At 41.6% G+C, this 10,989-nt stretch overlaps 4 protein-coding genes across 5 annotated transcripts; 2 read left to right on the top strand and 2 right to left on the bottom strand.

Moving 5' to 3' along the window:
- Nucleotides 1-273: 273 nt before the first annotated feature.
- rnaseh2c (ribonuclease H2, subunit C) lies at nt 274-1,354 on the top strand. The gene is made up of 5 exons (XM_079556138.1): nt 274-367; nt 470-618; nt 692-804; nt 870-989; nt 1,102-1,354. Exons 2-5 carry the CDS (start codon nt 471-473, stop codon nt 1,120-1,122), a joined length of 402 nt encoding a protein of 133 aa, XP_079412264.1. The 5' UTR covers nt 274-367; nt 470; the 3' UTR covers nt 1,123-1,354.
- Nucleotides 1,355-1,365: 11 nt separating this feature from the next.
- zbtb3 (zinc finger and BTB domain containing 3) lies at nt 1,366-3,788 on the bottom strand. Of its 2 annotated transcripts, XM_079556135.1 has the most exons (3): nt 3,777-3,788; nt 2,604-3,388; nt 1,366-2,514 (listed from the first exon to the last, which is right to left on the bottom strand). In XM_079556135.1, the coding sequence occupies exons 2-3, from the start codon at nt 3,383-3,385 to the stop codon at nt 1,500-1,502; spliced, it is 1,797 nt and encodes a 598-aa protein (XP_079412261.1). In that variant the 5' UTR covers nt 3,386-3,388; nt 3,777-3,788; the 3' UTR covers nt 1,366-1,499. The 2 variants fall into 2 exon arrangements, with proteins under 2 accessions (XP_079412261.1, XP_079412260.1); XM_079556134.1 differs by lacking the exon at nt 3,777-3,788 and having other exon boundaries at nt 2,604-3,737.
- Nucleotides 3,789-3,920: 132 nt separating this feature from the next.
- Nucleotides 3,921-5,330, top strand: trpt1 (tRNA phosphotransferase 1; the record flags this gene model as incomplete). The annotated part of the gene is made up of 7 exons (XM_079557141.1): nt 3,921-4,061; nt 4,247-4,328; nt 4,475-4,644; nt 4,725-4,902; nt 4,985-5,041; nt 5,126-5,236; nt 5,308-5,330. Exons 1-7 carry the CDS (start codon nt 4,011-4,013, stop codon nt 5,328-5,330), a joined length of 672 nt encoding a protein of 223 aa, XP_079413267.1. The 5' UTR covers nt 3,921-4,010.
- Nucleotides 5,331-5,340: 10 nt separating this feature from the next.
- fermt3b (FERM domain containing kindlin 3b) lies at nt 5,341-10,488 on the bottom strand. The gene is made up of 15 exons (XM_079556824.1): nt 10,331-10,488; nt 9,811-9,935; nt 8,786-9,019; nt 8,449-8,565; nt 8,171-8,339; nt 7,999-8,101; nt 7,821-7,928; nt 7,604-7,738; nt 7,478-7,524; nt 7,250-7,374; nt 6,656-6,762; nt 6,359-6,580; nt 6,156-6,280; nt 5,924-6,065; nt 5,341-5,835 (listed from the first exon to the last, which is right to left on the bottom strand). The coding sequence occupies exons 2-15, from the start codon at nt 9,932-9,934 to the stop codon at nt 5,656-5,658; spliced, it is 1,938 nt and encodes a 645-aa protein (XP_079412950.1). The 5' UTR covers nt 9,935; nt 10,331-10,488; the 3' UTR covers nt 5,341-5,655.
- Between the last annotated feature and the right edge of the window lie 501 nt (nt 10,489-10,989).

Here is a 10,989-nt window from a genome sequence, read left to right as displayed (position 1 = left end):
GCCCAGCAGGCTGAAGGGCCCATGGGCATATAGAGAAAAATGTGTGTTCAGTGCGGGCTGTAAACTAGTTCCCTCTCTCTTTGCAAACTCCCTCACATTTATTTTACTTAAATCCAGCTCTGATGATCCCCATCGTTTCTGCATCAGCGCTTGAGATTATGACCATGATTCAACAATCTTAGTTTTAAGGTTTTTCTAAACATGCTGAGCTGTGAATGACTCGCAAAAAGCGATTTATTTAACAACCAATAGGGGGCAGCATTCAAACAAAAACTCTACAAAGTAAAAGAAGAAGCTTTGGCCCAACAGTAACAAACTTCCCCCGGAAGTGTTATAAATCTCACGGGGAAAAAACCCGCGACTCAAGGTAAATTCTCCTTGTTGTTGTTGTGTCTTTTTTATAAGAAGTTAAAGTCACGCATTTTTCTACTTACTGAGTTAAAACGCCTTGCGCTCTTGTTTTGTGCAGAATGTCCTGTAACAGCAGTGTAATTCGCCTGCAGCTGGTGGGACAGGCACAGCGAGCCCCCATCCATCTAATGCCCTGCGAAATTGAGCACAATGGGCCAGCACAGATCAACGAGTATTTCTCTGCCACTGTGAAAGACTGTAAACATGGTATGCTGATGTTTTGACTTTTGTAACACAACACCAGCTAAATTAGCTAAAGAAATCCCTTCTCCCCCCGCAGAGCAGACAGTGTCTTTTAGGGGACGTGGTCTGAAAGGACAGGAGATCAACTGTCCCCAAGGCTTCGCCGGATTTGTATTAAAGGAGGTCAATAAACCAGGTTCAGATGAGGAGGTAATCCCTTGTTTTAAATGTGAAATAGACTTGTACATGTCATTTGAACAGACTGTGTTTGTTAGGACAGAACAGTCAGAGTGTCCTCCGTGTTTGACAAACTGACCTACTGGAATCTGGAAACCCCTCCCAGCTCGGATGACACAATTGTGATGGCAATGGACTGGCCTGAGCTTGCTGAAGCTGTAAGTCCTGTTCATACATAACCCTATTTACCATTCAGAGTAGGCGTTCACAAGAAATACATTTGTTCCAGAGAGAATTAATCAAATAAGCACTTCCTTTGTTTTATTACAGTTACATGGACCAGTAGATTAAGACGAACCTCTCAAGAAGACAGTTATTCTTGTGTACTGTTTTTATGTGCTGATTGTTAACTAGATTAAAACATACAAAATTCGTGGAAATTGTTTCATTAATAAATATGAAAAATGAATATATTTCATTAATCAATGGAACCCCCCAATTCTCATAGAAACATGAGGTGCCTGTAGGGTAATCATTTTGCATAAAATTCTTTAAAACTGTCTACAGACTTGAATTTACATTGGCCTTACCAAAAACAGGATTATTAAAAAAGATATATAGTTATGTGTAGGCCTATGTGTAATTCAAATTACAGCACAAGGGAACATAATGAATGCAGTGCCAGATAAGATGTCGAGCCAGGCTGATGTTCTATGTAGTCAATAATGTTAGCTTATAGGAGGTGGCGGTGGTGGTGGAAGATGGAGAGTTATTGTGTCTATACAAGTTGTGTCAACCTTACTGCGTTTGGCTGGCAGCGTGTGATCGTGGGTTTTACGAATGTGTCTATATAAGTCCCCAGATTGTGTGTAACTGCGGTAGCAGTAACGACACTCATAAGGTCGCTCCCGTGTATGCACGATGGCATGGCGTCTGAGCGTATATGAGCATGAGAATGTTTTTCCACAGACATTACATGTTGGAACATCTTCTACAAAGTTGTCTGCGGAGTCTTGAAAGTCCTGGAAGTAAACTGCACTTTCAGAATGCTGATTAGCTGTGGATGAAGGTATACCAATGTGGGAAGAAGGGCCAGCATCAGATGGGGACAGTGGAAAAGAATAGTTGGAGATCTGGGGAAGCCCCTGCTGGTGGGCAGACATGCACTGGGATCTGCTCAGTTCCCCCTGTTGACTGTCATCATCAAAGTCATCATCTACTTCCATCACAATCTCTCGAACTGCCTCTTTCTCTTCTTCTTGCTCTTCATCAGAGATGACAATGGCTTCCACTTTGATATTTACTTTTTCACCAACTACTTCAGCTAGGGTTGTCTGCAAATTGCAGTCTTTTTTAGAAAATAAAGCATCAGGATGTACTTGAGGCCCAGTAAGATATTTTGATGCAGTACCACTGTGAATATCTGAGCTTTGGTGTTGCTCTAACATTATACTCTGAATTTGATGAAGTGTCTGTTGCATTTGTGATGATGCTGTGTTGTTCAAATGTGAGGAAACTGCAGTTTGTGTTGACAATGCGAGCTGCTCTGCTCCCAAAGATTCGCCTCTGTCTGTAGTCCTTGGGTGTTTGGTAAAAATGAGATTTTCCTGAGAATGTCCAAGTGTCTCCCCATGGAGACTGTGTGAATGGGCCTCTGATCTAGGGAACAAAACTGATTGTCCTGACTCCTGGGTAGCTGCAGGCAATGAAGATGAAGATGAGGGCAGATGGTTACTTCTCTGGCTAAAAAAGATAAAGAAAATATGAATAAACAGATCAATAAAAACACAAATACTACTTTCGTTTAATTTGGAAATTGAACCATATTGTACCTCTTTGCCTCTGTGGTGCTACAAGGACTGCAAAGTCCTGCCCCTTCACTTTCAGATCCCATACTTTCAGAGGCAGAAGATATTGGGCCTACAAGGTGGTTGTGTGGAGGCACATGTGTGATACCCATGCCTGGTTGGGTGGTATCAACCAAATCAGGACTGTGGGACTGCTCAACTTGTAGGTCACTCATCCGCTCTGCATTTCTGTGCTCTAATTTTACATGATCTTGCTGGGTCCTGTCCATCGGCAGTAAAACTAAAGTATGTGGTGCTGAAACATTGGTTGGGTTTAGCACAAGTCCATGACGTCCATCATCACCCTCATCTCTTCCCATGTCAAGGGTCTTCGTAACACCATAGTTTTCTTCAGAGCGTGTGCTATCTGCCTCTGCTACAGGCCCACGTCTTTGTAATCTTCTCTTGCACACTCTCACCACCTCATTCATGTGAAGAAAGCTGGCAGCTGCCAGTATGTCCTCAATAGGAAGGGACTCTTCCACCTTTAAGATACCTTCATAAACAAAGTCCAAGAGTAAACTAAAAGCTGGAGCTGTGACAATGTCGCTGTCGAGAGTAACCAGGCCATTGGTGCCATTTTCAGTATTGTTTCCTGGAGAGTCTGAGTAGAACATGTGAAAGAAAGGTGAACAAGAGGCGAGCACAGCCCTGTGAGCTAAGAAGCTGGAGTTTCCCACCAACACAGTGCAGTCACAGAGGAATCCACGCTGGCGCTGGGATCGTAGAGCTGACAGCAGCTGCTGGGAATGATGGGGAAACTCCATGACCTGAACAACATACACAGTGAACATGATTAACTTGGCGTTAATCTCCAGTAACCCAATCGTTAATAACAGATCGTTTGTGCCATGAATTGTATATTTCAATGCAATAAAAATTAAATAAATAAATACCAACATGAAAGAGTCTACTTGTATAAACGAAAAAGCCAAACTCTACGCTAGATGCAAGATATTTTATGTATAAGTGGTTAGATTACGTAGGTAAACAAAGGATGGGTGGCTAGCAGTCTTATTAATGAGCGGTCTTGGACAGACTGATCGCGAAATCACAATAATTAGCTTGTGATTATTATTACTTTAGTTACGTATAGACGCCCATTTGATCTCACAATCAGCCGACCAAAGGAAAATGATCAAAATAGCAGATTCTTACCCACAGTCCTGTTTTTCCCATAGACTTTTTTTCCCTTGGTCAGATGTTCTTCACTGGGCGCCGCTGGTCTCATTGTGCTACAGCGCCACCTACGGCGGGGAATGAGCACATCCCGGAAAGAAGAGCTAGTGCTGGTGTATTTTGTGTCTTTTAGTAATAGGACACGTTAATATAACTCCAATCTTCAGTGTCCACCTTTCATACGATTTGGGTTTAACCATAATAAGTACTTAAATGAGCAGTGATCGAAAAAGAGGAGGAAGAGGGAAAAGTCGTGGAGAGGAGGTAAGGCACCTAAAGGGTAAATAAAACTATGGTTGCCTTGTTGTCCGAATTTTAAGTCTAAGCAGAGGTTCACTATCTGCTAGTTACATAAGGCAGCATGTTTTGGATGGAAGGCAATATGCCCCAGATTGATCAATGGAATAGAGACATAGGCTAGAGGGGTGATATGTTGCACTCACTTTCAGGATAAAGATGTAAGACTGTCCAAGTCTCTGTCCTATGTCCTTCGTCATGGGGCCAATCAGATGGGGTTTCAAATGAGTACAGGTAAGCAGTTGTCAACTATACAGCTTAGCTTTATGTACTTTGGTGCGATACAGTCCTTCATAATACTGGTTGGTTCTCTCTTTCTGCCTCGCTTTTCATTACCAACAAGGTATGACTATCTTAGTATTATTCATGCTTTCTTCCAGATGGATTTATTTTTTTGGAGGACCTTCTGGCTCACCCAAAGTTTTGCTCCTACTCTGTGGATGATGTCAAAAAGGTTGTGGAGACAAATGACAAACAACGATTCAAACTCCAGCCTCATCCAGAGAATGGACGCCTGCAGATCAGGGCTAATCAAGGCCATTCTGTGCAGGTACAGTTTAACACTTGTATACATAAACATCTTATAATGGATTAAAAAAACAAAGCATTCTTGTGCTGGTGTGACTTAAGGTGGAAGATCTTGAGCTCAGACCTGTTCTGGCAGGTTCACCAGACTGTCCTTCTGAAGCAGTTCATGGCTCTTATCTACGAAACTGGAACTCTATTCAGCAACATGGCTTGAGTCGCATGAAGAGAACTCACATTCATCTGGCGCCAGGGCTTCCAGGAGAGGAAGGGGTTATAAGTGGTAAATGTGAAATATACAATTTTGAACACAAAGCTCAACTATCTATGCTGAAACATACCATTGTGGTGCTGTTCTTATCCAGGCATGAGAGGAGACTGTGACCTGGCCATATTTATTGATGTTACTAAAGCTCTATCTGGTAAAATGACTTTGTAAAACAATGTTCTTCAAACTGTGAAACTGCCAGTATTCTCTCACGTCTATGTGGTGTGTGTTTGTGCAGATGGAATCCAGTTCTTCTGGTCAGAAAATGGTGTGTTATTAACAACCGGCGACACTCAGGGAAAACTTCTTCCTAAATACTTCAGCCGAGCTTTAAGATTGAGGCCTACAAGTAAGTATTTGTGTAATTCTGATAATGACCCCTTTTTTTGATTAATTTACACAGCTTGGTTTGTGTTTCAGGGTCTATGCTTCCGTTACAATAGCAAATGAAGAATGCTACGGGGCTGTCCTGATCTTACTACTGTCAAAGCAGCAGTCCTGTATTCTTTGTGTGACAGTAATGGAAATGCAGGGGACATGAAATGTTTTTCTCAGATAGCTGTTAAACACTGTATGTGAGGCGAGATAAATGACTGGATACTTCCTGTTTAAAAAAAAAGTTGAAACTGCAAACAAGTGAACAGTGTTTTTTATTGCTAAAGTAAATGTTTTTTTGTTTACAGTTGGTGAAATGATAAACAAGCTGGCAATAAAGTGTTTTGTTTTCTTGGATTATAATATGTCATTGAGTGAATAAGAAAGTCATTTCTAGAGGGCTTCGTGGCCTCCCGTCAATTTGTGAAAGAGCTCCTCATTCAGTGTGTTGCTTTTGTCATGGCTGCGCGTTGACATGAAGATGTAGCCCCCAATAAACTCATGAACAATTTTGCAGTCAGCAGTTACACAACTGAATGCAATGTTGAAATTTCCCTCAAATTCAATAGCCATCTAAAAGAATGACAAAAATGTTTGTTTTTATATATCAAATGTAAGACAACAGAATGTACATTATAATGAGAGATCGCTTTGTGTTTACCTGCTTTATGTCCCAGTTCACATTCCACTGCTTCATGTTGTTGTAGCGCCAAGTCTTGACTACATCTCCTACTCCCAGGTCTATCCTTATCAGTTTGCTGGGTGCGATTCCTATAACCTCATCTTTTCTACTGCCCTTGAATCTAAAGTGTGGTAAAAAAAAAAAAAAAAGAATAATGCATTTTTAAATTAACCATTATGTTGCAAAAATCAAACTATACAAAGATTTATACCTGACAACAACATATGAAATGCCGAAGTCTGGAAGGGATTGCCATATTTGCAGAAAACGCATGACCGCGTCAGTCAGTGAGAGAAGAGACACATTCTGGTAAGCATCAAGGATTCGTGGAGTCAGCTGCAATGAGGTTAAGGATTACCAAGGGAATCATTTAGAGAATATACAATAGTCATTTTGATCATCCATGGCATTTACCTGCTTTGCTTTGTATTTCTTATGGTAACGTGGGGAGACTAAGCTGTATGTATTGATGCTCTCATCTGCCTCTGCACTTTTGCCATGGGAGCCAGGGTTGGTCTTTTGCATTGCCAGAAAGGAGCAGATGCTTTGGATTTCACTCTGGTAACTGCTGTCTGCCAGACTCTTTCCTTTGGAGGCAAGCCGACATGCAGCCATCCACTGTGCATACTGCTGCTCCTATGGAGAGCAAAAAAAAGCTTTTAGGCAAAAAAAGTCTATACTGGGAATGAGAGAAATCTGTATGGACCGTACATCTTCACAGCGCAGGTAGACCTCGTTCATGCCCTCTGTTGAGGGGATTAACAGTTTGATGAGGAACTTGTTGGCTGTAACATTTACATCTGGGGCAACTTCACAACCTGCAGAACAAACGAGTACCATGAATCATTTTTTCACGTTAACCTATGTGTGTTGGACAGTAGTTTAAGATAGGATTAGATACAGAACAACTGTTTTGTCCCACAGAAGGGAAACTGCACTTTTGCAAAAGTAGGTAGGCTACCAAAGAACAACATTTAAATAAAAGGGAATGAATTCATTTGCATGTGCTGTGTAGCCACATCAAAATTATTTTAATTGAATTTATTTCCTTGAATGCTTTTAAATCCAGATTGAGAGCACTTGAGTTAACCTTTTTACATTGCAACTATTTTTCATAATGTGTATTTAATTGTTTGTAATTTGTAACTCCTTTCTGAATCTTAGCCAAGACTCCCTTGAAAAAGAGTTTTTTTAATCTCTGGTTAAACAAAGGTTAAATAAATTAAAATAAAAACACTGAACTGCAACATAGAAAACACTGAATTCATGATGTGTACATAGAATAAAAATGACATAATATCTTACCTTTAAGGTTGATCTGTTGAACAGGTTCTCCAAAACATTCTTCTTTACTCTTGAAACAAGATATGGATGTATCCTGGAATTTGACCCAGTAAAGCTTATAACCCTTTAGAGTCAGTCTTTTGGGCCTGCAATATTTAGTGAAATATGTTATAGTTGCTAACTGTTCTGTCCTGTAGTCAAATATACTGTACTACTACAGGTGCATTTAAGAAAACATTTTTTTTTTACCTGAATATTTTTAGATAATCATTTAGTTCTGGTGCCGACATAGTGTCCTGAAAAATCGACATTGCATACATTTTGTTGTCAAATAATTATATATATTAGATAAGTGAAGACATTTGTGTTTCAGACCAGCATGTCAGAGGCCGAGGTGCTCTCTCCCTCCAACTTCACTTCCAGAGACTGCAGGGCTGACTCCAGATCATCCATGGCAGCGGTGGAGGTCAACAGCTGCGGCTCAGACTGAGCTACTTTATTGATGTGGTACTAGAACAATGTAAACAAGAATAGAATTACCATGGATACATTTTGAAGAATAGATAATGATATGAAAAGAAATGTGCTATACTTGTAGAGCCCCAAACAGCATCATCTCCTCCTCTGTGCAGTCAATGTCTTCCAACAGGATGGCCCATCGAGCTTGCTCATACAGCTGCGTCAGTCGCACTACGTCATACTGCAAAAGCAACAATAAATAGGACATTTAGTCTTTAGAAGAGAAAAAAAACACTAATTGAGGACATTACCTTGGGCTCAATATCATAAAAAGAGTAGTATTTAAAGCGAAGCCAGAGTCGATCATTTGCTTGGATCCCCTGCTGCATAAGACTGCGGGATGAGTCCAGCCACCTGTCCACACACAGAAGTAAGTCCTATAATATAATGCACTGCCCTGCTTTCACATGTGAGTGAACAGACCTGCCATTGATGTGGGCCTTGTCCACCACACTGGCTGGACGGTACTGCTTAGCCACCACCTCGTGAGCTGGAGGAGGTTGAGTTACTGACAGCATCTTGTAGACAGCTTCCATCTGCGCTGAGTCCGCAAAATGAGCTGGCATCCCATTATACAAACATGGCCGCGATGCTGTCAATGTATTCATAAAAGAGAAACTAAGACAAATGTATACACTGCCCCACATAATCACAGTGTAACCTAATCTGACCAACATTCATAGTAAATGATGGAGGTCTACCTGAAGTGAGCGGGACCTGGGTCAGGTCATAGAGCTCCTCTGATATGTCTTTGTCCTTTTTTTTCTTTTTTTCTTCAACTGGACGCAGCAGTGAGAGCTCCTCTGGATGCCGCATATCTTTACAGAGTGACAAATAAAAAAAAACAATGCTTTCACAACAATTACAAACAAAATAGAAGAAAGACAACTATTCGACTAGTGTGCTCACAACAGTGTTCATTTTGACTTGTGGACATGTTTCATTTGCCATTTGTTTATCAAACTATATATATATGACATACAGTGTGAAGCTCTAAAATGCATGAATGTAGAAAGCGTGGCCCTGATGAAGACTTACTAATCACCCTGCAGATGCCAATGACCGTTTGGAAGACTGGGCTGGAAAACGATGCCCGCAGCCTGAGGGTTTTGCCATTGGGTAGACCCAGCTTGAGGGGCTTGTGTTGGGGCATGAAGACAAGTCTAGCATCAGCGTGGATACCATACTTCTCCAGGGCCCAGGCTGTCCGTAAAAGCCACTTCTGCTTCTGCTCCCACCAGAGAGCATGGTCTGACCAGTCCTGTTGGATCTCTACAAACAGAATGTGCATAAACAGTTTTCCACCATACCGACACCAGCGCATGTTTTTAATTTTCCATGTATTAATTGTGTGTCCTTCCTTTATATTCAAAGTTACAAGAACACTAATGTACTGCAGAAACTGTTTTTAGAATAAGATGACAATTTGTTCCGCAATGCATATTCTTTTGGAGAAGTTTTACTCATTATCCAAATAGCGGAAAAAAACCCCAATTTGTCACTTGCACACATTTGGCTTGAGCTTAAATCAACTATAGGTGGTGTTCACGATTTAGGATTTGATGATGCTATAATGGCAAGTGGAGGGCAGGGGCCAATACAACTCTATGGGAGAAATACAGTGTTTGTAAGAAATCTCCAAATGGAACACATTTTTTTCTCATCAGTATTTGACAGTGACTGGATTCACAAACCCGCCGTAACATTTTTATGTCTAAAAGTCCTTCCTAGTGGCCAACATCACACTCATGTTCTCGAATTTTGCCACCACTTTTGGACGCCTTTCAGAGAGTGCTGGAAGAGGTGACAATGAACTTCGAGACAGTTTTGTTTCATGTGGATACTTCCAGTAATGACTGAGATATTTACCAAAAACTAAGACAAAAACCCCTCCACCTCAATTGTAAACTATGGGCTCTTTAGACTGTTGTGATGTGAACGTGAACTATTGCTGGCTTTAAAAAGGGACACACTTTCTACGACATTACATTCATTTAACTGGACTATTTTAATCTTAATAAGTAAGGGTATTGCACAACTGTCGAAGAAATACAAATACTCACGGGTCTTTTCAACTAACTTGAGGATTACCCCACCTACATGGAGGTCAGAGGTCACACTGAGAGAGATAGGAGGAGCATCTTCCCCTAAATCCTCTACTGTGACAGACAGGTCCCAAACTGCCATCCTGAAAACAAAAAACAGGTGAAGCTGATGCAGTATATGAGTAATATTATCAAGCTCTAAGGAAGAACTATGTAATACTTAAGCCATATTGTCCACTCCCAGTGACTATAGACACACAACACAGACACCCTTCCTCTTTTGTCGAGCTCAACAACAACACCCATTCTTGATCATTTAAAGAGGTTTCAACTAGTGCCTCCAAGTGAAAACTAAACAATTATGGCACAATTAACTATGCTAGTACAATGGATTATTCAACCATTATATAAAGCATATTGATCTACATGCATGTAACTAGCACTGAGAATATCAGGCTGTAGCGTAGACGCATGCCCTGCCCTAAAGTCACCCTGGTCTCCACATGTGTCCCCTTCTCACCCATGTTCTCATACTCACAGTTATTGTTGGCTGCAGGGTTGTTTCTTGGGTCAGTTTCGATATTTCAGGCCTTTAAGTGGAATTTGAAAGAGTGTGTTGTAGCTCCCTGAGTCTAAGCAGTTTGTGGTCTCCGAGTCGCTTGTGTCAGTTCACTCACAAAAGTTTGTTCCTTTTTTGGTCTGCGTCAGTTTCCGCCAGGCGGAAATGTGTTAAGGTCTCAACTTTTGTCTGACAGGCTGCATGAGCGATGCCTGCACTGACACGCACAATATAGTGGCACATGCTTTGCAACAATAATGACAGTGATATTGCCAATTCTACAAAAAATAATAATTACGTAACCAAAACACAAAATCAAAACATCCATCCATCCATCCATTTTCTTCCGCTTTATCCGGGGCCGGGTCGCGGGGGCAGCAGTCTCAGCAGAGATGCCCAAACTTCCCGATCCACACACACTTCCTCCAGCTGTTCTGGGGGGACCCCGAGGCGACACCAGGCCAGCTCGGAGACATAGTCCCACCACCGTGTCCTGGGTCTTCCACGAGGCCTTGTCCCACTAGGACATGCCTGGAACACCTCCCGCGGGAGGTGACCAGGAGGCATCCGAAACAGATGCCCGAGCCACCTCAGCTGGCTCCTTTCGACGTGGAGGAGCAGCGACTCTACTCCGAGCT

The sequence above is a fragment of the Gobius niger genome, assembly GCF_951799975.1.
Source record: "Gobius niger genome assembly, chromosome: 5".
NCBI classification, from domain to species: domain Eukaryota; kingdom Metazoa; phylum Chordata; class Actinopteri; order Gobiiformes; family Gobiidae; genus Gobius; species Gobius niger.
Note: the sequence above shows the minus strand (reverse complement) of the source record. Positions and strands in the feature narration are given on the sequence as shown.

Excerpts from the sequence above, each read along its gene's own strand:
- fermt3b (XM_079556824.1), bottom strand. The coding sequence starts at position 9,934 with ATGGCAGTTTGGGACCTGTCTGTCACAGTAGAGGATTTAGGGGAAGAT. Across the intron at positions 7,525-7,603 it reads CCTCGGCCTCTGACATGCTG|GACACTATGTCGGCACCAGA; the intron begins GTCTGAAACACA and ends TCGATTTTTCAG. Across the intron at positions 5,836-5,923 it reads TGAACTGGGACATAAAGCAG|ATGGCTATTGAATTTGAGGG; the intron begins GTAAACACAAAG and ends TCATTCTTTTAG.
- zbtb3 (XM_079556134.1), bottom strand. The coding sequence starts at position 3,520 with ATGTTGGTATTTATTTATTTAATTTTTATTGCATTGAAATATACAATT. Across the intron at positions 2,515-2,603 it reads AGCACCACAGAGGCAAAGAG|CCAGAGAAGTAACCATCTGC; the intron begins GTACAATATGGT and ends TATCTTTTTTAG.
- rnaseh2c (XM_079556138.1), top strand. The coding sequence starts at position 471 with ATGTCCTGTAACAGCAGTGTAATTCGCCTGCAGCTGGTGGGACAGGCA. Across the intron at positions 619-691 it reads TGTGAAAGACTGTAAACATG|AGCAGACAGTGTCTTTTAGG; the intron begins GTATGCTGATGT and ends CTCCCCCCGCAG. Across the intron at positions 990-1,101 it reads GGCCTGAGCTTGCTGAAGCT|TTACATGGACCAGTAGATTA; the intron begins GTAAGTCCTGTT and ends GTTTTATTACAG.